We start from the raw sequence: 27,816 nt of genomic DNA on the forward strand, positions 1-27,816 counted from the left end.
CATCTATTTCTGTACCTCAAATAGGATTAGAAGATGTCATAGCACATGTCAAAAGTCTCACTAGATATATTCAGAGTGTTTTAAGTGATTTGCTCTTAGACTCCAAGAAATGAATGCTAAAATGACTGTAATAAGATAAGTAGTTCTTCAAAACCAAATGGCCTTCCCTTATGCTATTTAAACTAACTCTAATATTGTTAAATACTGTCAGTTTTTAATCCAATACTCTAAAGAATGTTTTCATAGGTTAAAGGAGCTTTTGACAACCAAAAACCAAAATCTCAAAATCTGCTCAATATTGTTCCAGAGGACTGTATATATATACATATATTTAAAAAGACATCAATTGAAAGATTCCCTGGAGTCTCATTGAAAAGGACCATATGTAGTTCCCTGTGCTTATCCTTGTGCCACTAAATTACAGAGTTAAGACCTGGATACACCTTTCCCAATTGAAGAAAGCTGCTGTTCCTACTTGGACAGTTCAACCAATTAAAAGACTGAAACTAAAATTAAAAGCCACTAGAATGAGGAACAGATGAAATCTGGTGTGGACAACTCATCCCAAGGTGCAAGATCAGGCTTATAAGCCCTTTATTCCCAAACACTGGACCACATAAATATACAATTCTCAGACCTTTCATATTTCTTTTTCTAGTATTTGCTCTTTTACCTCATCATTTCCTCTGTTCACTTTAGCTACTCGACGTTCAAGAGCAAGTTTCAAAGTCTCTTCTGATATCCATTTTGGCCTTTTCTTTTGAGAAGAAAATTTTTTCAAAGAAAAAATTCAAGCCTTGAGTTGCAATAATGAAGGATTCTATGGGGGAAAATGTTGAATGACGCAGGAAGCATCAAAAGAAGATGGAAGGAATACACAGTCACAGTACCAAAAAGAATTGGTTGACGTTCAATCATTTCAGGAGGTAGCATATGATGAAGAATCGATGGTACTGAAGGAAGAAGTCCAAGCTGCACTGAAGGCATTGGTAAAAAACAAGGCTGCAGGAATTGACGGAATACCAATTGAGATGTTTCAACAAACAGATGCAGCACTGGAAGTGCTCATTTGTCTATGCTAAGAAATTTGGAAGATAGCTACCTGGCCAACTGACTGAAAAAGATCCATATTTGTCCCTATTCCAAAGTAAGGTGATCCAACTGAATGCAGAAATTATCAAACAATATCCCTAATATCACATGCAAGTAAAATTTTGCTGAAGATCGTTCAAAAGTGGTTGCAGGAGTACATCAACAGGGAACTGCCAGAAATTCAAGCCTGATTCAGAAGAGGACATGGAACAAAGGATATTATTGCTGATGTCAGATGGATCCTGGCTGAAAGTAGAGAATACTAGAAGGATGTTTACCTGTGTTTTATTGACTATGCAAAGGCATTCATCTGTGTGGGTCGTAACACATTATGGATAACGTTGCAAAGACTGTGAATTCCAGAACGCTTAATTGTGCTCATGAGGAACCTGTACATAGGTCAAGAGGCAGTCGTTCAAACAGAACAAGGGGATACTGCATGATTTAAAGTCAGGAAAGGTGTGCGTCAGGTTTGTATCCTTTCATCATACTTATTCAATCTATATGCTGAGGAAATAATCCGAGAAGCTGGACTATATGAAGAAGAACAGGGCATCAGGATTGGAGGAAGACTCATTAACAACCTGTATTATGCAGATGACACAACCTTGCTTGCTGAAAGTGAAGAGGGCTTGAAGCACTTACTGATGAAGATCAAAGACCACAGCCTTCAGTATGGATTGCACCTCAACATAAAAAAAAAAAAAAATCCTCACAACTGGACCAATGAGCAACATCATGATAAATGAAGAAAAGGTTGAAGTTGTCAAGGATTTCATTTTACTTGGATCCAAATTCAGTGCCCATGGAAACAGCAGTCAAGAAATCAAATGATAGATCTGCACTGGACAAATCTGCTGCAAAAGACCTGTTTAAAAATGTTAAAAAGCAAAAATGTCACTTTAAAGACTAAGGTGCACCTGACCCAAGTCATGGTGTTTTCAATCGCCTCATATGCATACAAAAGCTGGGCAATGAATAAAGAAGCTCTAAGAGAAGAATCGACACCTTTGAATTGTGGTGTTGGCGAAGAATATTGAATATACCATGTACTGCTAAAAGAACGAACAAGTATAGCCAGAATGCTCCTTGGAAGCAAGGACAGTGAGACTTCATCTCACATACTTTGGACATGTTATCAAGAGGGATCAGTCCCTGGAGAAGGATATCATGCTTGGTAAAGTAGAGGGTCAGTGAGATGGATTTACACAGTGGCTGCAACAATGGGGTCAAGCACAGCAATGATTGTGAGGATGGCACAGGACCGGGCAGTGTTTTGTCCTGTTGTGCATATGGTCTCTATGAGTCAGAATCGACAGGATGGCACCTAACAACAACAGTATTTGCTATCCTTTTGTCTTAAATGACTTCAATGTCTGTGGGCTAATAACTTGCCCTTGCTGAATGAAAGTTATTGAAATTATTGCTTTGTGCCTAACCCTCATTATTTTTAAAGTAGCTTTGGTCTATCAGTTAGGTTTTATTAATTGCTAAGACAGATTTGTATTGCTAAACCTTTCCATGTGTTTTAACCTAAAAACTTTCCTTTATATTTTTCTTATTAGTGTTTTAATAATCATTAAGTTACGTGTCACACCCATTCTTGTTTACTCATATATGCCCTTATTTAATGGACCCTATTTTAGTTTTTAGGTCATTTGTGTGCTAATTGCTCTTGTTTATTTCTTCTAGGTAATTTTCCTCTATTATAAAGCCTTTCTTAAGCTGTTTGTTACTATGCCTCATAATAATTAAAAAAAAAAAAGATACACACAAAGTAGGCCAACAAGCAGTATGGCTACATTCAGTTCCCCCTATGCAGATGCCATAGGTATCTGACCTGTTTAGTTAACTCCCACTAGGGATAGGATCATGGTTACGAACCTTATTGCAAATTAGAATAACTGTGTTAATAATTGTTGTAATCATTGTTGGCATAGTCAAATGTATTATGAGATGTGTAGCCAAGGTCAGGCAAAAACATGTTCCAAAACAACTAATGTATATTGACTCTGTACACTTTTCTAACACAGTGGCTGGTCCTGCACCTAAAACTAGCTTTCTTGAAAAGGCCAAGTTATACCTTCTCAATTTGGTTCAGGTCTCCAATAGATGTATCCTGAATCCACACAGTATGGTGAAAACCAATATACAGAATGGTGAATAACCAGATGATATCTGGCAGAGAGTACAGACAATAAACTTGAACAGCAAAACCAAATAGCCGTGAATTTAAAGACCCAAAACTTATGGGCCACCACCTAGGAAAGCCAAGTCCATGCTGAAGATAATGTAAAGCCATACAAAAGACAATGACAGTGTGATCAAAGGATGTTCAGCTGAAATCCTTGATCAAAAGGAGGGATTGATGTGGAGACCTCCTAAATCTTAAGGGCTTGGTCATATTTAGGAAAACTAGGACAAGGTTCGATTTCTCTTTTACCTAGTTTTGTGATAGAAAAACTGGCACAAGTTTCTCTGCTGGTTAATAAATAAGTGTACCAAGTAAAACAAAGAAGGAAATGCTCCATGATACATGTTATCTGATTTAAGTTAAAGGTTAAAAACAACCAAACAAACATGTTGCCACTGAGTCAGAGTAGAACTGTCCCATTAGGGTTTCCAAGGAGCGGCTGGTGGATTCAAACTGCTGACCTTTTGGTTAGCAGCCTGACCTCTTAACCACTGTGCCACCAGGGCTCGTGAGACAAAGACAATCATTTGATCATTCATCAGCATGTACCCAGTACAGAGGCCAAAGGAATCCAATGAATCACAGTCATGGTATCTATTATCTACTATAGAGGACAAAGAAAATCATCACAGGGTCATGATTAGTGGCAGATCAATTCATCACTGTCATAGGTGGGACTATAGAGGCACGGAAGGGACCTCTGCAAGACTCTGTGTTTCCCTCAGGCCCTTTGAGGGCCAGGGCCACCTTTGGGCTCCCTGTGATGCTGGGTCAGGGTCTCCCCACTGTGCCCCACATCCCCGCCATCAAAACAGTCTCACAGGGCTCAAGTGGCCTAGGGTGGAGCACCCTGCACTAAGCATGCCTGGTACTACTACTGACTGACCACTTTTTATGGTCCAGGTACTTCTGAAGACACCATACACACGCATTATAGCCTGTATACACCCCAAAACCAAATTCATTGTGGATAGCGACCCTGCAAGACAGAGTAGAACTGCCCCATAGAGTTTCTAAGGCTGTAAATCTTTATGGAAGCCGACTGCCACATCTTTCACCAACAGAGCAGCTGGTGGGTTCAGGTTTCCAATAGATGTTCCAGACCTTTTTTGGTAGTTATGTAATATAGAGTAGGTACAATTATTCCTTTCTAAATTTGAAAAAAAAATTATAAGTTCCAAAACATATCTGGCCCCAAGGTTGGAAAAAAGGATTATGGACCTGTGTTTCACAGAGAATTAGGTATAGTGACCAGGTAACTACAGTTTAAGAGATCAGAGAGGACCCCTCTGGGGAGGTGACATATAAAGTTAGTTCTGAATGACCCTTCCCCCAGGAAAGGAAGTCATGCAAAGATCAGGGGGAGAGTATTCCAAACAGAGGGAATAGCTAGTGCAAAGACAGAGAGGAGGTCATTGTGGCTGAAGCTTATCAGACCAGGTGAAGAGTAGTGTGAATGGATGGGAGAACTTCAAGTAGATATGAAGATTGTGAACCAGGTGCACATGATGAATATGGTGTAGTGACCATGAGTGTAGTGGCTGGCAACAACTAGAGGACCCAGAGAGAAGACTTCCTGGGTGGGAAAGCAGGTGGGGAGATAATTCAGACAGAGGAAACCTAAAGCAGTATGGGGCTGAAAAAGGTAGACCAAGATTTATGGCCTGAAGACCTCGGATTGGGGGAAAGTATGGAAGACAGATTAGATGTCTGGGGGATTAATTGGGCTCAAGATTCTAGTTGGGAAGCTGGTTGAAAGATGTTCTAGGATGACCAGAGACCTGGGTCTTAAATGACAATCTCTGGTTGAGGTCCAGTCTGCAGAGTCTGATTTGGGCTTCTGGGCTTAAAATACATTAGACACAGACAGAAGAGAGTAGCAAAGGCTGAGCTGATGAAAGATGTTTTTGCTTCTCTGTTTATGCCTCTCTGTGTTTGTGCTTCTCAGTAGCTGCCTCAGAACATCTGTCTCCTAGTGTCTTTGACCCTTAAGCGTATCTCTGTGATCCTGTCTCGGCATCTCTGTTCCTCTCTATCTCTATCTGAACATATTTGTTTCTATGTGCCTTTCTGTATCTCAGATTCTCCATCTTTGAATTTCCATGTCTATGTCCTAGTGTCTGACTCTCTGTTTCTTCCTTTGTATCTGTTTGTATTACAATTGTCTCTTTCTCCATCTGGACTGTGCCTTCCTGGAAGGCACAAACCTTTTACTATTCCTCTGGGTATCCCTGAAGCACTGGTGGCACAGTGGTTAAGATCTCAGCTGCTAACCAAAAAGATCGGCAGTTCCAACCCACCAGTCGCTTCTTGGAAACCCTATGGGTCAGTTCTACTCTGTGCTATAGGGTCGCTATGAGTCGGTACCGACTCTACGGCACCTAACAATAACAACCAGTGTCCCTCACGAGGTCTAGCATACAGGAGTCTCTCAAATATGTCTGTACATGAATGACGGTTTTTTCTAAGGAGAAAGGGACTCACTCTCACGTCCCTCCCCCGCGGAGTTGGCAACCTGCCAAAAGGCGGTGGGTGTGGTGGTATTGTGGTACAGCTATTGGGTTCTTTCACTGGGCGAAATAACTCTCTAAGGACACCTTGTCAGGGCTTTGCGCTCTCGCCAGAGGACAGTAACAATAGTAGACACTGGCCCAGACCTTCTGCGCGACTGGCGACCCACCTCCTCGGCCCCGCCCCGTGGCTCCACCTTGGCCAATCAGCGAGCGCCCGCGCAGACCTGCCTGTGAAGAGGTTCTGCGCAAGATGGCTGCTGCGTGTCGCAGCGTGAAGGTAGAACGGTCTTTGCTCAGTTGGGACGGCACGGCCGTGGAACGAGTGGGAAGAAATCGGTGCTGGGAGAAAGGGTCATGCTTGTCTAGACCTGGTTTTGGTGGCGGTTGGGCTCGGGAGATGAAGGTCAATACTCCGAAGCACATATGGTGGGGGTGACAGGGTGGGATGTCTGGGGATGAATCACCCAGAGATCCCAGCCGGTGAGGGGAGGAGGCACACTTGGGCCACGCCGCAAGGGTGACCAGAAGCCGCCCGGCTCCCACTCCCGGGCCCGCAGAAGCCTGGAGAAAGGACAGATGAAAGGGTTGGGGTGGTCCGGGCAGTAGCACCTGACAGTGTCCCTCTTAACAGGGCCTGGTTGCCGTGATAACCGGAGGAGCCTCGGGTCTAGGCCTAGCCACCGCGGAGCGACTGGTGGGGCAGGGGGCCTCTGCTGTACTTTTGGACCTGCCCGACTCGGATGGGGCTGCCCAAGCCAAGAAGTTAGGGAAAAGCTGCGCCTTCGCCCCAGGCGATGTAAGTGGGGCCAACTCTCCTCTCCCAGGGTGTGCCCGAGGCTACGAACACCACACCGGCCTGAGAGCCCATGGGCTCCCTCCCATAAGAGTGCCATCTATGTGGGCAGTGAGCTTGTGTCCTTGTCCCTTTTGGCCTGAGCCATCAAGCACTGTGGGATGGGAACCGGGATTCACAAGAATGGGGACGGGGATTGGACATATCAGAATCTCCTGGAGGGGGTATGTGTAGTTTGAAAATGCATATTGTGTCCTGTAATTTTATATTTAGTAAGTGGGAGAACTTGTTTTTATGAAACTACAGAAAGCTTGATGAAATCAAGCAGGTAGAGACACAGAAAAGCTAGTTTATCTTCATATCAATAATTCTCAAAACAGGGATATATTAGTGCTATGATCCACAGCAACTGAGCATCTCCAGGAGTATGTGAATTTACTGTGTGCGGATTTGAAAAATCTTTAGAAACACTGCCCTAGAGGATCTGACATTTTCACCTTAGCCCCAGTCTCCTCTCTCAAGTTCCACTATAACTTTCTCTTGGCTTCTCCCTTGCTTATACACTTCTGGCCTGCCTTCCACCCCCACCCTCACCCTAGATTTAATCGTGGGCTGGGAGAAGCAATAACATCTCCACTTCTCCCTTTGAAGGTGACCTCAGAGAAGGATGTGCAAGCAGCCCTGACTCTAGCAAAAGAAAAGTTTGGCTGTGTGGATGTCGCAGTCAACTGTGCAGGCATTGCAGTGGCCATCAAGACATACAACTTAAAGAGGAGCCAGGCCCATACCTTGGAGGACTTCCAGCGAGTTCTCAATGTAAGACCTTGAGGTTCTCCTTGGGTAGGAGAAGAGGCATCTATCTGGCTGTGGGTACCCCAAAGCTTTTAGGGGACAGAAGGCTGCCCCTGCCTCAGGTCCTACACTATGTCTCTACCCATCCTCCAGGTGAATCTCGTAGGTACCTTCAATGTGATCCGCCTGGTGGCTGGAGAAATGGGCCAGAATGAACCAGACCAGGGAGGCCAACGTGGAGTCATCATCAACACTGCTAGTGTGGCTGCCTTTGAGGGCCAGGTATGTAGGCAGGGGCAAGGCTTGGGCCTCCTCAGTGACTTGTTGGGGCCCCACCTATGACCTCCACTCCTTCTTCTCCAGGTTGGACAAGCTGCATACTCTGCCTCCAAGGCGGGCATAGTGGGTATGACACTGCCCATTGCTCGGGATCTGGCTCCCATAGGAATTCGGGTGATGACCATTGCTCCAGGTAGACATATTCCCTCCCTGCAATACCTGGGACTGTGGGGGATCTATGGGCAATTGAGAGGGGAAAGTACCACCTAAGTAGTGGCAGCCCCCCATCTCTGGGCCCTAGGAACATACCAAGAAATAGGGCTAAGGTGAGGAAGGACTAGGTGAATGTGAAAGCAAGTGTGGGTCTCTGACTCTGGCTGTCTTGTCTAGGCCTGTTTGGCACTCCACTACTGACGAGCCTCCCAGACAAGGTGCGCAACTTCTTGGCCAGCCAGGTGCCCTTCCCCAGCCGACTGGGTGACCCTTCTGAGTATGCTCATCTGGTACAGGCCATAATCGAGAACCCATTCCTCAACGGAGAGGTCATCCGGCTGGATGGTGCCATCCGCATGCAGCCCTGAAAGGAGAGGGCAGAAAGAATGCATCCCCCTCTGCCCCCCATTCCTTTGGGGTACTAGACTCCAGCTTGAGAGGAATCCCAGCAGCCATTTTGTAACTGCTCACCAGTCACCCTTTGTGCCTAATAAAGTCTGTATTTCTCACAGGGAGTGGGAGGCGCTATGTGCTGGGGGGTACTGGCATGGGGAAGAAAGGTAAATGGGTAAAGGAGCCCTGGTGTTGGGTGGGAGAAGCAGTACCTCACACCTTTGTCTTATCACAACACAAGTCCTTGATTTCAGTGAAAAACTTTATTACCTAGGTAGAAGGCGGGGGTACTGACTCAGTGCCCCCCACTGGGGAATGAATTGTGGGTAGGGATATGCAGTATTTTCTTCTTTGACCCATAGCCCTCTGTGAGCTTGATGGAGAAGGGGGAGAAGACCATCCTGAGCTCAGCGGCTGCTGGTATTGAACTGTAGGTGATATTGGGTTGTAGGTTGATTGGTGTAGATTATTGAATTCAGATAATTCTGCCTGTGAAAGAAGTCCAGAGTCCTCAGCTGATGTGCTTTCTCTCTCCCTGGCCCTCAACGTCCCTCCCCACCCTCCCTTGCATTCATCCCCACTGCTACTCCCTAGAACTCACTGGGCTTTTTGCTCCTTAGCCAGCTGCTGGTTGAAGAAGCCCAGTCCCCTCTGAAATTCAGCACACAGTTCTCTCTCCTGCTGCTCCAGCTCCATCGCTGCCTGGGCAAAGTGCGTGGTCTGGCTTTCCCATTCAGCATCCAGTGCTTGTTTGGCCTGGCACTGTGCGTCCTTTTCACAGCGCTGCACCTCTTGGACTTTCCTGATAGCAGCTCTCTGCTCTGGAGTCATGCCCTTCCAGCAATAGGGCAGGACCCGGTGGGGAGTCAGAGGGTTTTGGGCGACTTGGGGGTTCTCGGTCAGCAGGTCACTTGTGATCTGGTTCTGGATATCCACAAGGTTGGCCTCCTGTTCGCAATGATGCTCACGGCGCTGCCGCTCAGCCAGCTCAGCTACCTGGTGGGGCCGCCTGAATGTGAACATTTGAATGCCCAACCTCGGGGAACTCTCAGTGGTTGAGGCAGGGGAGTTATATGGCCCTATCCTCTATCTCAGGGAGAGAAGGAGCAGACACTGCATAGCCTCTTAATGACCCCTGGGGTGGGGAGAAGGGTAAATAGACAAGGAACTTCTCTGCCCTCAGGAAGCCCTTAGACTGAGAGACTGGGGTGGGAAGGTAGTAAGTGCTCTATTCTCATCATCCTGAGTCTGGAGGTGGGGAGAGGCATCTTTTGCCCTAAGAGAACCCTTAGGTGAAGGGAGGAGTCCTTAGGCAGAGGGAGGAATGATGTGGCTAAGGTTCTCCAGGACTTTGTTTGGGGGTGGAGGGGAACGCAGTGCGCTGGATGGCTCAGGTCATACCTGGGCTTTGTTGACATTGGCTACAGCACACATCATGGCCTTTCGACAGGACTCCTCCAGCTTTGCCAGGTGGGTGGCCCGCCTGTCCATGCCTAGGCGCAGCTGGTCATTAAGCGTATCTACACAGAAATATGGCCTGGGCACTGTACTGGCCTGCTCCATTTCTGGTTCACTCATTCAACCGTTTGTTCAAAGCTTTATGTATATATATGCTTGGGAGGGGGGTAGTATCTTGAGTTGTAGGGATGTGGAAGGAGCTACTCTTTGGGGCTAGGGATAGCCAAAGTGGCAGCAACGAGAATTTTTCAAGTGACTAGTTGAAAGATTTCCCAAAGAGATTTGGGTCCTAATGCCTAGCTCTGCCGCTTCTGAGGTATGTGACCTTGGGTAAATCATTTCATTTCTCTGACCCTGTGTCCACATGTCGTTGGGCTCTAAGGATACCACTGAATTAGACGCTGTCCTCAGAGAGCTCCTCATCTAGTGAGGGAGACAGATTAAACATAACTGTACCCCAATGTGGTAAAGGCATTGACAGAGATATATACAGGGCATTTTGGGAGCACACAAAGGGCAGACAGAAAAGGAGTGGTCAAAGAGCTATGAGCAGAATGTGGTGTCATGGAAGCCAAAGGAACAGAGAGTATCAAGAAAGGAAGATGTGATCAGGGTCAAATGCAGCAAGAAAGGTCTGGTCAAGGAAAAAAGACTAAAAGGAGCCTCTTGTACCTAATGACACAAAGGACATTGGTAATTGAGTAGTTTCAGTGAAGTTGTGCGGGTAGAAATTAGACTTCAGGGGGTTGAGATGTGACTGGAAAGTTAGGAAGAAAAGACAGTAAGTAGCAGCAGATTTTTGAAAAATTATGGCTATAAAGGAAAACAGATAATTCAGTATCCAGAGGATCACAGGGTTGAGAGAGGTTTTTTTTTTTTTTTTTTTAAATGGGTTAGATTTAAGCATGTTTACAGCCTGTACAGAATGGGTCAGTAGAAGGGGAAACGTTGAAAACACAGGACAGGGAATACCTGAAGGAGCACAGCCCAGGGCGAGGCAGGGAAGAATGGGGTCAAGAGCAAAGGCTGAAGGCTTGGTTTTGAAGAAGCACAGGGACACTGAGGTCAGAGACTAAAGGGTAGGAGAGGAAGAGAGGATAGGGGTATATTGTTTCATTTTAATTTTCACAGCAACCCAGAGAGCAAAGGATCAGCTCCATTTTCCAGATGGGAAAACTGAGAGGCTCAAAGAGGTTAAGTAAATAGCCCAAGGTTATATAATCTGGAAGCAGTAGGTCTTAGTCCATGGCCCTTCTGTTAAACTCCATGTTCTCCCTGAGCCTTCTGCTGTCCCTGTAGCATCACTTTGCCTTCTCATAAGTCTGCCTGCTGCCAAGTGGCAGCTGGCCCCACAGTGCCACTGAAACTGCTCTGACAAAAATCACCAAATACTCCTAATTTCCAAATCCATTAGACAGTTTCTGTTTTATCTGATTGGAAGTTTCCAGGGGATTTGACATTATTGACTACTCTCTCTTTGAAACTCCTCCCTTGGCTTCTGAGTCTCCACTTGGTGACTGAGAGAAGGCAAGCATGGCATAGTGGTTGAAAGCACAGGTTCTAGGACCAGCCTGCCTGAGTTCACTTCCTGCCTCTATCACCCACTAGGTATATGACTTTGGGCAAGTTACGTAACATCTCTGTTCTTTAGTTTCCTCATCTGAAAATGAAGGTAATACTAGTACTTGCCTCAAAGCTGTTGTAAGTATTAAATGAGTTAATAAGTATAAAGTGCTTTAGCACAATGTCTGGCACTCAATAAAGGTTAGCTGCTGCTGCTATTATCATCACCATTATTTTATGCATCTCTTCTTACTACGTCCCTGATTCCTTCCCAGTCTTTGTTGTGGGCATCTCAAAAAAAATTTTTTTTTCTTCCTCTACTTGTTCATTTACTCAAGATACTGAACATCCACTGTGTGTCAGACACTGTTTAAATCACTGGGGTTATAGTGGTTAATAGGACAGCCCTGACCCTTGTCCTCACAGAGTGCATCATTGGCTCATTCTTTCTCCACGTTCTACACTTAGCATTCTGTTCATTTACCCCTCCATGCTGACGGCTCCCAGATCTCTCCCTCCAGCTCAGACTGCCCCTGAACTTCAGGATCATACAGCTACATGCCTGCCTGCCAATCACCTCTTCTTGGCTTCAGTAGTCTTCCACCTGGTCTCCCTGCCTCTGGTTCTTCCTTTGTAATCCAACTGCCAAATTGGCTGACAGAATTATCTGCTAAAACACGAATCATGTGACTCCAGTGCTCAAAACCCTGTGATCCCTATCTTCCTTGGTAAAAGCTGAAATCCTCACCATGTCTACCTGGTCTATTCAATCTGGCTCCTATCACCTCTCTGACCTCACTTCCTACCACTCTTCCCCCTTGTTTATTCTGTTTTAGCCACTCTGGCCCCACTGCTATTTCTTGAACCTTCCAGGCACACTCTCTCTTGCCTCATGACCTTTACACTAGCTATTTCCTCTGCCTGGACAGCTCTTTCCTCAGGTATTTGAATGGTTCACTCCCTCATTTCAGAACTGTATTCAAATGTTACCTCGGTAAGGCTTTATTTAAAATTGCAACTGTCCACCTCCCTCCAAAAGTCCCTATACCCCTTTTGTGCTTTGTTTTTCTTTCTAGCAATTATCTCCACCTTGCGTATTATATACTTCATTATTTTATCTTGTTTATTGTGTCTGTCTACCCGCATTAGAATGTGAATTCCATGAGAGCCAGGATTTTTCTGTTTTGTTCACTGTGCCAGGCACAAAGTAGGTAGCTTAATATTTGCTGATGGTCTTGTCACTCTGCTGCTTAAAACCCTTAAGTAGTTACCCACTGCCTACATGATAAAGTCAAAATTTCTTAGTTTGGTGTAGTAGGTTCTTGTGCATTTTCTCTTCCTCTGACCTTCTACAACATACCCTTAATACACAGACCATTTACAGCCCTGGTGCTCTTGTTCCTGCTGCTTTCTCTGCTTAAAAAAATTAGAATGGCTTTTTTCTGTTTCCTTACCCCACTCCAGCAAAATTTTATACAACTTTCCAAACTCAGTTCCTGACAGTCAGCCTGCACACTGTGCCTCCCTGTCCTTATGAGAACTGACCATTCATATTGATGTTTCTTCCATGTCCTATATATACTATCATAGTATCTGTCACAGTACATAACACAGGGTTAAAGCATAAATATTTGCTGATGAGTGACTTGTGTACATATCTTTTCCTTTTAATCTAAACTGTGACTTTCTGAAAGGCGTGACTCTGTGGGTTCCTGGAAGGCAGGGGCCCCTGTCTTGTTTATTTTGTTCAATTGTTAATTCAACAATGATTTACTGAGCTCCTGGCACCGTGGGAGACATTGTACTAGGCAACTAGGGATACAGGGGTGGTAATGATAGATACGGTTCATCTTCAGTGAGTTGACATTTTGGAGTGAAGACAGACATTAACAAATACATCCATAATTAGTTACAACTATGATAAATGGTGTAATAGAACAGCTTTGAACTGCTGACCTTTTGGTTAGCAGCCATAGCACTTAACCACTGGATGACCAGAGCTCCAATACAGTAAAAAATTGAGCACTGATGCTTATACCTTACATACAGTATCTCATTTTATTCTCTTAAGAACTCTATGTGGTATGGATTATCCGTTTTAAAGATGAGGAAACCAGAGTACAGAGAAGAAAATAAACTTTTCCCAAACCAGCTAGTGAGTGGCAGAGCCATTAGGTCTGTCTGTACTGCACTGCCTCCGAGTAACGGCTAATCAAGGAGCAATGGCTACACTGTCAGACAGACGGAAGTCAGGGAGGTTGGGGTCTGCATAATCTAAACTTTCAACATCAGCCCCATGGGGAATTGGACCTCCCCACACAGTTCTGGTCTCCTGGGTACTGAACCTGGCTCAGGACAACTTCCCACCAGCACCTATATCTCTGAGTCTAGAGAGCCTTGCTGCTTACCTGCACACTTTTCATCAACTCTGGCTCGCTGCTGTTCCTGCAGTTGCCTCTCCAGGCTGTACCTGAACTGGTCCTGCTGCATTCGCAGGCATGTAGCCCTGTCCAGATCCTCTCCAGAAAAGCACTGGAGGCTGGCTGGGCCACAGTGGGGATCCCTGTCACCAAGGTGGGCTAGAAACTCCTTCTGAAGTCTGTCTGGATCCCAAAGGTCAAATTCACGTCTATTCTTGAGCTGCTGCTTCTGCTCCTGAAACTCCTGGGTTTTCTTGGCCAACCGACGTGTCCTTTCTGCCTCTTCCTTCTCTAGCATTTGGGCTACTAAATCATACTGCACCTGGTTGGTACCTAGAGGTAGTGGCAGGGACATGAAGAAGGCACCATGGGAGAGACAGAGCCCACCCAGTATGGCCTCTGCTCCCAAGGCCCATCTGATTTACCCTACCACCCCCAGCCCTCATGCCCCACTCACAGCCACAGCTGCCCAACTTCAGCCCACTCAGGCCCTTACATTACCTCCCCAACGCCCCACCCAGCCCCTGGCCTTGGGCTTTTACCATAAGCTGCATCCCTGCTCCGCTCTGTTGCCTCCTGAAGTTTTCGCTCTGCAACCTGGCTATTTAGTGCTTCAACATCCACCTGATTCCAAAGAAATGAGCTAAGTAAGGGTAGGGGCCCATTAGAGGCCTTGGATGCACAACAACAAACTGTTTATAATTTACCTAATCCAAAATCCTATAGATCCCCAGTACCTACTGGATGAAGTTCCAATACCTGAGCATGGCTTCTAAGTCCTCCAATGATCTAGCCTGTGCCCCCTTCTCTATCCTCATCTCTTCCCTTGTCCCACTCTAACAGTAGCCTTAGAAACTCTGCTTATAGTTCTCTGCACATCTTAGGCTGTTTCAAACCTATAGGTCTTTTACAAGCTGCTCTCCCCTTGGAACACTCTTTCCTCCCTTCTATATCTGATCTGCTATTCATCCTTTAGGACCAGCTCAGACTTCACCTTCCTAATCCCTCTGGCTGGTGCTACTCCCATGGATTGTAGGACCCACTGTCCACATTATACTGAAGTCTGTATCTATTATCTCCTTCACTAGATTGTGAGCCCTTTTAAAAGGCAAACTGGGCCTTATCCCCACTACCCAACACACTGCTTGGCACAGAGCAAGGTCTGAGGAAACATTTGCCAAATAGATCTCAATCAGACCACTCATCCCTAAGCCAACTACTTACTCATGTCAGGTGCTAAGCTCTGGTTTTCAGACCTACTACCATATGTTACTCGTCATCTCAAAACTTCCTTTATTTAGCCTCATTTTACAGAGAAGGAGACTGGAGCTCAGAGAAGACACACATCTAGTAAACAGCAGACCTGGCCCTTGAACATAAGTCTGGTGTCTTTTCCAGAATACCATGCTCCATCCCCCTCTATACACTCATCTGATGATCTTTTTTTTTTCCCCTAAACTATCAATAATTTCTCTTTATTTTGATTGTAATTCATTTAAAATGTTCCAAAATACTACAAAAAGGAATACAATTTAGTGAAGAGTAAGTGTCCCTCACTCAGGTTACCAGTTTCTTATATAGCCCTCCAGAGGTAGTTTAGGCATATACAATACCAAATATTTCTTTAGACCTCTTTTGGCTCCATGTTGCTTGTACTTTGAGAACCAGGCCACATGGTCCAGAGGTGACCCAAGAAGAGTTAGTTGTCACTGGCTCTTCTTCCCCCAGACTTCCCAGGCATGTAGGGTGGGTGCCTTCTACTCTCCTTCATTTCCAGCTCTAGGGCCTATTGCAATCAAGGAAAGGGCTATAATGGGCCCTGCAATATTCCTCTTCAGGCCCGTGGTCCCGAGAAATAGTTCCTGCTGCCCACTCACCCCCATGACTCGGTTCCGCACATTGAAGAATCGGCTCTGTCGCTCCTTTTCTCGATTTTTTCTAGCCTCAATGGCTGCCAACTCCTTGGGATCTGATGAGAGGCCTACCTTATACATCTTGGAGCAAAGGTGAAGCAAAATGGCTAATCAGTGCTTACCATCATCCTTGATTATGCCTCCCTCCTTTCTTTCCTCCTATAGTATTTATTCCTACTGATTTTAATTCCTAATATATTGCATTATCTGTGTTCTCCATCTCTGCTGTCACCTTCCTAATTCAGGTCTCACAATCTGGTGCCACACAATATCCCTGGGAGCCTCACTGGCCTCCCTTACTCCAGTGTTATACTCTCTAGTTCTTTCTCTGAACTGGCTACCACAGTGATCTTTCTGAAAGCAAACCTAACCATGACACTCCTCAGCTTAAAATCTTTAAAAGCAACTTAAAAAACAAAGTTTGAATCTACCCAGCAGTGCCTTGGAAGAATAGCCTGGCGATCTACTTCCATAAGATTATAGCTATCGAAAACCCTAGAAAGTACAGTCTACTCTGAAACATCTAGGGTTGCCATGAGTTGGAATTGACTCAACAGCAATGGGTTTGGTTTTGTTTGTTTTTACTCACTGCCTACAAGGTAAGGTCCAAACTCCTTTGCTAGATAAGATTCTTTGTCTCTACTCACCTTCTAGCCTCAAACTCATTTGTAACACTGCCCCCTTTCTCATTATGCTCTACTCAGTTTTCCCCATCTCAGTAAATGGCACCACCATTCACCAAATTGCTCAGGTCAAAAACCCAGGAAGCATCCTTTAACCCTTTCCCTCACTCCTTTCAAAATACATTCCCAATTTGTTTCTGATGGCTCCCACCATTATCACCTTCCTGCCACAGTCTACCACTCTTCCAGCTTCCTCTGTTGTCTCCTGCAGCCCACTTATAACAGAAACCCAGAATAAGCTTTCTTTTCTGAAATAAATTTCCCCCTTTATTTTTTATTACTTATTCTTTCACCAAATGGAAGGCTATAGGACTTAAATTTTCCTGTGTCCTCATTTTGGGAAACCCACTTTTGGCATATGCATGAGCTAAAGCCACAGCCAAAAAAACTATTTCAAGTGTGATCATATCTCTCGCCTGCTTAAGATCCTCCAATGGCTTCCCACTGCACTTAAAATCATATCCAAACTCCTTACTGTGGGCTTTCAAGATCCAGTCCCTGCACAATCCCATTAAACTCTTGCAACTGTCTCCCTTGCTTACAGTGCTCCAGGCATACTGGCCTCCAGTCAAGTCCTCCAACACAACTGTTCTCACCTCAGAACCTTTGTACGTGGTGTTCCTGTTTGGAACACTATTCTTCAACTCCTGTGGCTGGTTCCCATTTTTTTCCACCATTTTTTAACTGAAATATTTGATACAGACAAGAAAATATATAAAACCCACATGTAAGTTAGGAAGCATGATAAAAGAAGGACCCAAGGACCAACTCCCCAACCTAAGAAATAGAACATTATCAACACCATTGGAGTGTCCTGTCTTTTCTCCCTCATCCTAACCCCAAGAGGTGACAACTATGCAAATTTTTTTACATTTATAAATATATCGTGTGTGTGAGTTCAGTCCCTGAACAATTTTTTTTCAAGTTTTCTCGTTTTCAAACTTCACAAAATATCATGTTGTATGTACTTTCTGCATCTTTTTTTTTTTCACTCAACATTCATCCATTGTTTAATAAATATTTGTGGAGTGCCTACTAAGTATTTGGGAGATATCAGGGAACAAAACAAAAATCTCAGCTCTCATGGAGGTTACTTTCTAGTGGGAGTAGACAGACAATAAAGAGTAAAACATAATATGTACATTAAATAGTTCATAAGAAGATGATGGCGGCACAAAAAATTAAGCACTCTACTACTAGCTGAAAGGTTGGGGGTTTGAACCAACCAAAAGGTGCCTTGGAAGACAGGCCTGTTGATCGGCTTCCAAAAGGTCACGGCCTTGAAAACCCTATGAAGCAGTTCTACTCTGGACATGTATGGTTGTCATGAGGTGGAATCAATGGCAACAAGGGAAAAAATATAGAGCAAAATAAGGGAAATTGGAAGCACTAGGGAAATGGGGGAATATTATAAATTTAAATATGGAAGTCAGGGATGCATAATTGAGAAGGTAATATCTGAGCAAATACTTGAAGAAGTTGAGAGAATTATCCGTGCAGATATCTGTGGGCAGAGCATTCCAGGCAGAGGAAACAGCAAATGCGAAGGTTTTAAAGGTGGAAGCATGGGAGGGATATGTTCAAGGAACAGCAAGGAGGCAAGTCTGGCTGGAATGAGTGAAGGAGAGGTAGGTAGGAAATGATATTAGAGAGATGATGGCGGGGGGAGGCAGATCATATAGGGCTTTATAAGCCTATGTAGACTTCATAGACCTTGGCTTTTACCCTGAGAGAAACACGCAGCCATTGGAGGGTTTTGACTCAACAGCAACGATTTTGGTTTTTTTTTTTTTTTGGTTCTGGCTACTGTGTTTAGACTGGCGGGGGGAGGGAGCAAGGCTAGAAGAAGAGAGATCAGTCAAGAGGCTATTGCAGTTGCCCAGACAAGAGATGATGGTGACTCAGACCAGGTTAGTTAGCAGCAGCGGTGGTGAGAAGTGGTCAGATTCTGGACATATTTTTTTTTTATTAACTTTTATTGAGCTTCAAGTGAACGTTTACAAATCAAGTCAGACTGTCACATATAAGTTTATACATCTTACTCCGTACACCACTTGCTCTCCCCCTAATGAGTCAGCCCTTCCAGTCTCTCCTTTCATGACAATTTTGCCAGCTTCCAACTCTATCCTCCCATCCCCCCTCCAGACAGGAGATGCCAACACAGTCTCAAGTGTCCACCTGATATAATTAGCTCACTCTTCATCAGCATCTCTCTCCTACCCACTGTCCAGTCCCTTTCATGTCTGATGAGTTGTCTTCGGGAATGGTTCCTGTCCTGTGCCAAGAGAAGGTTTGGGGACCATGACCGCCGGGATTCCTCTAGTCTCAGTCAGACCATTAAGTACGGTCTTTTTATGAGAATTTGGGGTCTGCATCCCACTGATCTCCTGCTCCCTCAGGGGTTCTCTGTTGTGCACCCTGTCAGGGCAGTCATCGATTGTGGCCGGGCACCAACTAGTTCTTCTGGTCTCAGGATGATGTAGGTCTCTGGTTCATGTGGCCCTTTCTGTCTCTTGGGCTCTGGGTTGTCATGTGACCTTGGTGTTCTTCATTCTCCTTTGCTCCAGGTGGGTTGAGACCAATTGATGCATCTTAGATGGCCGCTTGTTAGCATTTAAGACCCCAGATGCCACATTTCAAAGTGGGATGCAGAATTATTTTGCCAGTTGACGTAGAAGTCCCCTTAAACCATGGTCCCCAAACCCCCGCCCTTGCTCCGCTTACCTTTGAAGCATTCATTTTATCCCGGAAACTTCTTTGCTTTTGGTCCAGTCCAATTGAGCTGACCTTCCATGTACTGAGTGTTGTCCTTCCCTTCACCTAAAGCAGTTCTTATCTACTAATTAATCAGTAAAAAACCCTCTCCCTCCCTCCCCTCCTCGTAACCACAAAAGTATGTGTTCTTCTCGGTTTGTACTATTTCTCAAGATCTTATAATAGTGATCTTATACAATATTTGTCCTTTTGCCTCTGACTAATTTCGCTCAGCATGATGCCTTCCAGGTTCCTCCATCTTATGAAATGTTTCACAGATTCGTCACTGTTCTTTATCGATGCGTACTATTCCATTGTGTGAATATACCACAATTTCTTTACCCATTCATCCGTTGATGGACACCTTGGTTGCTTAGATTCTGGACATATTTTGAAGGCAGAGCTGACAGAATTTCCTGACAGACTGGATATGCAGATTGTGAGAGTGTGTGAGAGAGTAACTTCAAGCATTTGGGCCTGAGCAATCAGAGGGATGGAGTTGCTATTAACTGAACAGTTTGTGCGGGCAGAGCAAGTATGGGGGGGAAGGACCAGATCAGTTTTGGGCATGTTGAGTTTGAGAGGTCTATTTAGATATCCGAGTAGAGATGTCTAGAGTTTAGGAGAGAGATATGAGCTGAGAACATAAACCTTGGAATTGATTGCATACAGATGGTATGGTAAATTTTATTACTGTTCAAAAATATTTGGTGCTCCTCCCTTCCGAGGGATTATACATCCCACGTCATTGACATCAAGGTTAGCCACATGATTTGCTTTGCCCTGGCAGTGTGAAGAGAATTTACATCTGTCATGCCCAAGCAGTACTAAAAGCTATTACAGGATGGCTACTTTTTCTTTTCACTCTCTGCTACAAGACTATGAGTAACCCAGGCAGTATCCCAGGTAAGGGCTGCTGTTTCAGCCCACAACTGACAAGAATGAGTGAGAAATGACCTTTGTTTTTGTAAACTACTAAGATTTCGGGGTTGTGTGTGACCTCAGCATAATTTAACCTATCTTGACTGATACAAAGAAACTTAAGACTGTGAGAATTTATGAGATCTATAAGGATGTGTAGATAGATAAGAATACCCCAGAAAGCTGAGAAGCCAGGGCAGAGGAGACAGGGAGATGAGGAGCCAGCACACGAAGCTAAGGAGGAGTGGTCAGTGAAGTGAAAGAAAAACCTAAAGAGTGTGGTGTCTTAGAAGCCAAGGGAAATAAAGTGCTTCTAGGAGGAGAGAGTGATCAACTGATGATGGATTGAGATGAGGACTGAGAACTTGACTGATTTAGTAGCATGAGGGTTATTGACAGTGACAGAGCAATTTTGGTAGAGTGTGGCAATAAAAGCCTGAATGAAGTAGGTTCAAGAAACAACCCAGTTTATTAAAAAGAAATACAAGAGAAAAAGAGGAAGGGGGAAACTGTAGATTAAAAAGGACTTCTATATATACAGGTGGGAGAGTCTCTAGCATATACCTAGGAGTGGAAGTGCTGGATGGCAGGGTATATGCATACTTAACTTTACAAGATAATGCTAAATTGCATCAATACAATCATATTATATTGATATCAGTTTACAACAGTGTATAGAGTTCTGGTCACTCCACATCCTAACCAACACTTGGTTATCAGACTTCTTAATTTTTGCCAGTTGTGGGTATAAAATTATAATTATTGATTAATTGGAATTTTCCTTATTGCTAATGAGGTTGTACATATTTTCATGTGTTTTGGGGTATTTTTGTTTACTCTTCTGTGAAGTACTTATTCATATCTGTCCATTTAAAAAAAATCAGGTTGTTTGTCTCTTTCCTATTAATTTTAGGAATTCCTTACATATTCCACACACTAATCATTTCTTGATCATATGCTACCACCTGAAATGGCTGAACATGGACCATTTCATTCTGGTAGAGTAACTCTGTGTATTCCTTCCATCTTCTTTTGGTGCTTCCTGCATTGTTCAATGTTTTACCCATAGAGCCCTTCAAAATTGCAACTTGAGGCTTGAATTTTTTCTTCAGCTCTTTCAGCTTGAGAAATGGCAAGTGTGTTCTTCCCATTTGGTTTTCTAACTCCAGGTCTTTGCACATTTCATTATAATACTCTGTCTTCTTGAGCCATCCTTTGAAGTCTGTTCAGCTCTTTTACTTATTTCTTCCATTCGCTCTAGTTGCTTGCTGTACATTCAAGAGCAAGTTTCACAGTTTCTTCTGACATCCGTTTTGGCCTTTTCTTTCTTTCCTGTCTTTTTAATGACCTTTTGCCTTCTTAATATATGATGTCCTTGATGTCATGCCACAACGCCTCTGGTCTTTGGTCATTAGTGTTCAATGAGTCAAATCTATTCTTGAGATGGTCTCCAAATTAAGGTGGGATATACTCAAAGTCGTATTTTGGGTCTTACGGCCTAGTTTTAATTTTCTCCAGCTTCAACTTGAACTTGCTTATGAGCAATTGATGGTCTGTTCTGCAGTATGCCCCTGGCCTTGTTCTGACTGATGATATTGAGCTTTTCCATGTCTCTTTCCACAGGTGTAGTTGATTTGATTCCTGTGTTTTCCATCTGGTGAGGTCCACATGTATAGTAGCCGTTCATGTTGTTGAAAAAAGGTATTTGCAATGAATAAGCCATTGATTTTGCAAAATTCTGTTGTGCGATCTACAGCATTGTTTCTATTACCAAGGCCATATTTTCCAACTATCAATCTTTCTTCTTTGTTTCCAACTTTTGCATTCCAATAACCAGTAATCAGCATATGATCAACAACTGATAGTACTGAAGGAAGAAGTCCAAGCTGCACTGAAGGCACTGGTGAAAAACAAGGCTCCAAGAATTGACAGGATACCAATTGAGATGTTTCAACAAAGGGATGCAGTGCTGCAGGTGCTCACTTGTCTATGCCAAGAAATTTAGAAGACAGCTACCTGGCCAACTGACTGGAAGAGATCCATATTTGTGCCCATTCCAAAGAAAGGTGATCCAACAGAAGGTGGAAATTATCAAACAATATCATTGTTATGGATTGAATTCTGTCCCCTAAAAATGTCTGTCAACTTGGCTAGGTCATGATTCCCAGTATTGCATGATTGTTTACCATTTTGTCATCTGATGTGATTTCCCTATGTGTTATAAATCCTATCACTATGATGTAATGAGATGGATTAGCGGCAGTTATATTGATGAGATCTACAAGATTAGACAGTGTCTTAAGCCAATCTCTTTTGAGATATAAAAGAGAGAAGCAAAACTTTCATTTAAAGCACAATAAAAATTAAAAAAAAGAGAAGTAAGCAGTGAGACATGGGGACCTCATACCACGAAGAAAGCAGTGCCAGAAGCAGAGCATGTTCTCTGGACCTGAGGTTCCTGTGCTAAGATGCTCCCAGACCAAGGGAAGATTGATGAAAAGGAAGTTCCTCCAGAGCAGAGAGAGAGAAAGCCTTCCCCTGGAGCTGACGTCCCGAATTTGGACTTGTAGCCTACTAGACTGTGAGAGAATAAATTTCTCTTTGTTAAAACCATCTACTTGTGGTATTTCTGTTACAGCAGCACTAGAAGACCAAGACAATCATTAGTATCACATATAAGTAAAATTTTGCTGAACATAAAAAAACAATTGTAGCAGTACATCGGCAAGGAACTGCCAGAAATCCAAGTTGGATTCAGGAGAGGATGTGGAACGAGGGATATCAGATGAATCCTGGCTGACAGCAGAGAATGCCAGAAAGATGTTTACCTGAGGCAGTCGTTCAATCAGAACAAGGGGATACTGCATGATTTAAAGTCAGGAAAGGTGTACGTCAGGGTTGTATCCTTTCACCATACTTATTCAATCTGTATGCTGAGCAAATAATCCAAGAAGCTGGACTATATGAAGAATGGGGCAACAGGATTGAAGGAAGACTTATTAACAACCTGAGATATGCAGATGACACAACCTTGCTTGCTGTAAGCGAAGAGGACTTGAAGCACTTACCGATGAAGATCAAAGACTACAGCCTTCAGTATGGATTACACGTCAACATAAAGAAAACAAAAATCATCACAACTGGACCTTTAAGCAACATCATGATGGGTGGAGAAAATATTGAAGTTATCAAGGACTTCATCTTACTTGGGTCCACAATCAATGCCCATGGAAACAGCAGTCAAGAAATCAAACAACATATTACATTGGGCAAATCTGCAAAATACTTTTTAAAGTGTTGAAAAGCAAAGATGTCACTTTGAGGACTAAGGTATACCTACCTGACCCAAGCCATGATATTGTCAGTCACCTCATAGGCGTGGAAAAGCTGGACAATGAATAAGAAATACCGGAGAATTGATGCCTTTGAGTTATGGTGCTGGCAAAGAATACTGAATATACCATGGACTTCCAGAACGAACAAGTCTGTCTTAGAAGAAGCACAGCCAGAGTGCTCCTTGGAAGCAAGGATGGCAAGACTTCATCTCACATACTTTGAACATGTTATCAGGAGGGACCAGTCCCTGGAGAACGACATCACGCTTGGTAACACAGAGGGTCAGCAAAAAAGAGGAAGACCTTGACAAGATGGATTGACACAGTGGTTGCAACAATGGGCTCAATGTGCAGGACCGGGCAGTGTTTTATTCTGTTGCACATAGGGTTTCTGTGAGTCAGAACCAACTTGATGGCACCTAACAACAACAATCATTTCTTAATTTAAGTGCGGCAAATATCTTCTCCAAACGTGAGGCTTGTCTTTTCACTTTATTATTTTACAATGATTTTTATGGTATCAATTGATACATAGAAAGATATGGTTAACACACATGCAAGTTATGAAGCACAACAATAAAATGAACACCTGTGAACCCTCCATAGCACCCAGAGAATAGAACATTACCAGTACTTTTGAAGCTTTCTGTGTGCACTTGCTTATCTTTTTACTTTCTTTAAGATGTATTTTGAATGTAGTCAAATTACCACTTTTCCTTTAAGCTTAGTTGTTGTTGTGTGCCATCAAGTTGATTCCGACTCAGTAGTACTGACCCTTATATGACCGAGTAGAACTGCCCCATAGGGTTTCCTAGGCTGTAATCTTTATGGGAGCAGATTGCCAGGTCCTTTGTCCTGCAGAGTGGCTGATGGGTTCAAACCGCCAACCTTTTGGTTAGCAGCTGAGCACTTAAGCACTGCAACACCTTAGTAGTTTTTATATTTGGAGAAATCCCTCCTTACCCTGTGGTCATAAAGATATTCTCCTATATTTTCTTCTAAAATTTCTAAAGTTCTGCTTTTCTCATCTAAGTTTTTAGTCTATTTAGAACTGTATTTTGTGTATGGTGTGTGATAAGAACTTAATTTTTTCCCCTAGCTCCATCTCATCTTTTAGAGATGAAACTATAGTTCTCTATGAATTATGAGATTTCTGTCCTTTGGTCATTTTATCCCCTCAGCCTGCTCCTGCTTTTCCAAACTGAACTTCATTTATGGCTCCTCTATTAAATCCTGTCAACCAGGCTTTCTCACTTTCCTGAACTTGTCCTAAGTCTTTAGGACTCTTTCCAGCCTTCAGACATCTTTTTTTTTTAAAGTCACAGGAATGGCTATGGCAGCCACCCAACTCTTTTCATGTCTAAGCCTGAGAATGGCACCAACCCCAGCCCACCTGCTCCATCTGCCACCATAATCAATAAGTAATTCTGACTCATCCAGCCACTCGCAGATTCTAGGGGTTCTCCTAGGAGTCATACTTGGTAGGGAGGACAGACAAGGCCATCCTGAAGGGTAAAAGAAAATCTAAAAGCCTAGTTCCAGACACACAACTAAGTATTACTTCATGATATCTCATATAACTCTTTGTATACAATAGTCCATGTGTCTGGAATGCTGCCCTCCCATCCCCACCTGTCTCTGTCCACCTGGTAAGCTTCTTGTCATCCTCAGAGTCCAGCTCAAAAGTCATCATCTCTGATCCCAGACAAAGTAGAGGCCAAGAAGGTCCCTGAATACCAGGCTAAGGGCTCTAGGCTTTGTCCTGAGGGAAGCTATTGAAGGGTTTTAAGTGAGTGGATAACATATTCATATTAATATCTCTGGTGGCTGATGTAGAAGGATAGGAGGTAGCAACTCAAGGGGACAGGCTAGGGCCTCTCCTACCCAGACTGCAGGTCCCTAGTCAGGTGGGGAGCATTGATTTAGGGACCCTGATTCCTGGGGGTACTCAAAATACCTTTCTCGTCAAGGAGTCCCGGTGTTGAAGCTCCCAGGTTGGGTCTGGGTTCAAGTAGCCAACAAGTGGCTTAGGTCCAAGTCTGTTCTTGGGCTATGGTGGCAGTCTCAGAATTCTGCTTGGAGAACAGGAGGGAGGGAGGCAGGCGACAAAGGTTGTATCTCAGACCACAGGCTTCCCCAGCCTACAACCCTGTCGCCCGGAGTCCCCACAGTTTCCTTCACACTCCATCCCTCCTCCAACTCCACCCCACCCTCAGCAAAGTCTGAGCTCACCTAACAACGATCTTCCCGCCGGTCCCTCCTTCCCGTCAGCCCTCGGCTCCCCGGTGTCCTTCTAATTCCCGATCCCTTGTCCGAGCCCTCTAGCTGGCCAGGCTAAAGCCAGAGCCGAGCTCCCATTTTCCTCTTGCCCTGCGGGGCCTAACCTGCTGCGACTTCTGATTTTCAGAAACAGTGGGCTCTAGTCTCGCCAGACCTCCCGACACCGCCTCCTCAAGGATACATTCGGCTGCAGCAGCGGTTTGTGTTGCCAAGGCAACAGTAAAGAGCGGTGGGGCTCAAATGCCTGTCGTAAGCCCGCGCCCCGGCAACGGATCCACAAAACTTCCACGCTAAACCGAAGGCCCCGCCCCGTGGTCTCGCTCGCTACGGACACCGGAAATCCCGTTGGGTTGGACTCATTCTCGCGAGACTTGCCGTCCACCCGGCTTGCACTGCGGTGTTTCCCGCGCGGGCTACCGAGTTCTAGGGCGTACGGCGCGGCCTCTCGTACCGCTGCCGGCGCCTTCGGCGTCATGGGTTTCCTGAAACTGATTGAGATCGAGAACTTTAAGTCGTATAAGGGGCGACAGATCATCGGACCATTTCAGAGGTTCACAGCCATCATTGGACCTAATGGCTCTGGTGAGATAAACCTGGCCGCGGCCTCGCGCACGTCCCGGCCTGGACCCCCTGTCCGGCGACAGAGTAGTACAACCCAGCCAATGCCACCTGAAAAGTCGCGAACCCTAACGTGCTCTTTGCCCCTTCTGAAGGGGTTCGGTCCGAACCTGCTCTCTCTACTCGGGTGCTCTTACTCGAACCTCTTCCCCAGGCGTCAGTTGTCCGTACTTTGTGCGGTCCCCGCTCGGGTCCGAGTGGTACGGGCCGAACTGTACGTTGCCCCGCCCACCACCCCTCCCGCCAAAAGTGGCGCGTCCCCAGTTGGCCGCCAGCCGCTGACCCCACCGGACCCTCTCGATCTGGCTCCTCCCGCCTTACTTGACCTTTCCGGAAGTCGTGGGATGGCTGGTATCCTTCCTGTGGCCTCTGGGGCCCAAACGGTACACTTCTGCCTCAGCTCAGCGCCCCCTCCCGCCTCGCATCAATTCCCCTTTTTTTACTCTTCTCCCAAGGCGGCACTTTTGAATCTTGGACCCAGCGTTTGAGTCTCCAGGGTGCTTTGGGTCTCGATCCCCTCCCCCTGACACACACCTTATGACGCCGTCAAAAGCCAGAACTCACTCATCAAATGTTCATTGAATGCGTACAGTTTATTGGGAGCTGTTCAAGGTGCTGTGGAAACAGAGTAGAATAAGCGAACTCTATATATACTTTCAGGGGACTTAGATTCCAGGGGGGAAAGATGATAATAAAGGAGAAAATAGGATAATTTTAGGTTGTAATAAGTGCTGTGAAGGAAATAGAACAAGTTGATGTGATAGAGGAACGTGTGTATCTTTGGAAAGGGTGGTAATATAAGGCGACTGTTTCATGTCTTAATTCCCCGTCTCTAAATTATACACCATGGTTCTTCCTACCTACCCTCAGAAGTGGTCCATTTGGAATTCTGCTGTGTGCCTCCACCCCAGAGATGTTCTAGCTGAATCATTTCCTAACCTGAGAGGCTGCCCTTGCTGAAGTACTGTAGTTCATACTGAATACCTTCCTTGGAGTCTTGCCTGGGTGTGGCTGTCTGCCTAAAAAACCCAAAAACCAAACCCACTGCCGTCGAGTCGATTCCGACTCATAACGACCCTATAGGACAGAGTAGAACTGCCCCACAGTTTCCAAGGTGCGCCTGGTGGATTTGAACTGCCAACCTTTTGGTTAGCAGCTGTAGCTCTTAACCACTACGCCACCAGGGTTTCCGCTGTCTGCCTAGAGCAAGGTTTTTCAACAGCAATGTTACTGACATTTTGGGCAGGATAATTGTGGGGATGTTCTTATACACAGAAGGATTTTTGGCAGCATCCCTGACTTCTACCCACAAGATGACAGTAGCACCCCCACTCTCCAGGTGTGACAACTGAAAATGTCTTCAGACATTGCCAAATGTCCTCTGGGGGCCAAAACCACTCCCCCCTCTTCCTGAAACACTGGGCTAAAGTGTTTTACCCCAGTTTCTTAGAGTTTTAGTGCGGTGACCCCTGTGGAAAGAGCCAAGGTGTACCTCTTACATTCAGTTCCCTCAGCACTGGTAGATTTGTATACCCAGCTGTTCAGAAAAGCCATTATCCTTAATTCCCCCTTCCCCATTCTTCAAGGCCGATCTCCACAAGA

The 27,816-nt window shown here is 44.8% G+C and overlaps 3 protein-coding genes across 10 annotated transcripts in view; 2 read left to right on the forward strand and 1 right to left on the reverse strand.

The window, feature by feature from the left end:
• The first annotated feature begins 5,969 nt into the window (after positions 1–5,969).
• HSD17B10 (hydroxysteroid 17-beta dehydrogenase 10) lies at positions 5,970–8,387 on the forward strand. Its single transcript, XM_049872636.1, has 6 exons — positions 5,970–6,076; positions 6,431–6,595; positions 7,244–7,408; positions 7,538–7,666; positions 7,748–7,856; positions 8,054–8,387. The coding sequence occupies exons 1-6, from the start codon at positions 6,050–6,052 to the stop codon at positions 8,242–8,244; spliced, it is 786 nt and encodes a 261-aa protein (XP_049728593.1). The 5' UTR covers positions 5,970–6,049; the 3' UTR covers positions 8,245–8,387.
• A 129-nt stretch (positions 8,388–8,516) lies between these two features.
• Positions 8,517–25,986, reverse strand: RIBC1 (RIB43A domain with coiled-coils 1). 7 transcript variants are annotated; one of them, XM_049872610.1, is made up of 10 exons: positions 25,701–25,986; positions 25,274–25,388; positions 22,389–23,368; positions 16,903–16,990; positions 15,588–15,704; positions 14,253–14,334; positions 13,699–14,043; positions 9,671–9,789; positions 8,871–9,265; positions 8,517–8,758 (listed from the first exon to the last, which is right to left on the reverse strand). In XM_049872610.1, the coding sequence occupies exons 4-10, from the start codon at positions 16,981–16,983 to the stop codon at positions 8,677–8,679; spliced, it is 1,221 nt and encodes a 406-aa protein (XP_049728567.1). In that variant the 5' UTR covers positions 16,984–16,990; positions 22,389–23,368; positions 25,274–25,388; positions 25,701–25,986; the 3' UTR covers positions 8,517–8,676. The 7 variants fall into 7 exon arrangements, with proteins under 7 accessions (XP_049728567.1, XP_049728568.1, XP_049728566.1 ...); XM_049872611.1 differs by lacking the exon at positions 22,389–23,368; XM_049872609.1 differs by having other exon boundaries at positions 22,810–25,388.
• Positions 25,973–27,816, forward strand: part of SMC1A (structural maintenance of chromosomes 1A) — a 47,720-nt gene continuing 45,876 nt past the window's right edge. For both annotated transcript variants that reach the window (XM_049872583.1, XM_049872585.1), the window contains exon 1: positions 25,973–26,178. In XM_049872583.1, coding sequence (XP_049728540.1) covers positions 26,070–26,178 — 109 coding nt within the window. In that variant the 5' untranslated portion in view covers positions 25,973–26,069. The remainder of the gene's footprint in view (positions 26,179–27,816) is intronic.

This window comes from Elephas maximus, chromosome X (genome assembly GCF_024166365.1).
Source record: "Elephas maximus indicus isolate mEleMax1 chromosome X, mEleMax1 primary haplotype, whole genome shotgun sequence".
NCBI classification, from domain to species: domain Eukaryota; kingdom Metazoa; phylum Chordata; class Mammalia; order Proboscidea; family Elephantidae; genus Elephas; species Elephas maximus.

Excerpts from the sequence above, each read along its gene's own strand:
- HSD17B10 (XM_049872636.1), top strand. The coding sequence starts at position 6,050 with ATGGCTGCTGCGTGTCGCAGCGTGAAG. Across the intron at positions 6,077-6,430 it reads CTGCGTGTCGCAGCGTGAAG|GGCCTGGTTGCCGTGATAAC; the intron begins GTAGAACGGTCT and ends CCCTCTTAACAG. Across the intron at positions 6,596-7,243 it reads GCGCCTTCGCCCCAGGCGAT|GTGACCTCAGAGAAGGATGT; the intron begins GTAAGTGGGGCC and ends CTCCCTTTGAAG.
- RIBC1 (XM_049872611.1), bottom strand. The coding sequence starts at position 16,983 with ATGGTGGAAAAAAATGGGAACCAGCCACAGGAGTTGAAGAATAGTGTT. Across the intron at positions 15,705-16,902 it reads CCACGTACAAAGGTTCTGAG|ATGTATAAGGTAGGCCTCTC; the intron begins GTGAGAACAGTT and ends CTTTGCTCCAAG. Across the intron at positions 9,790-13,698 it reads AGTTGATGAAAAGTGTGCAG|ATACGCTTAATGACCAGCTG; the intron begins GTAAGCAGCAAG and ends ATTTCTGTGTAG.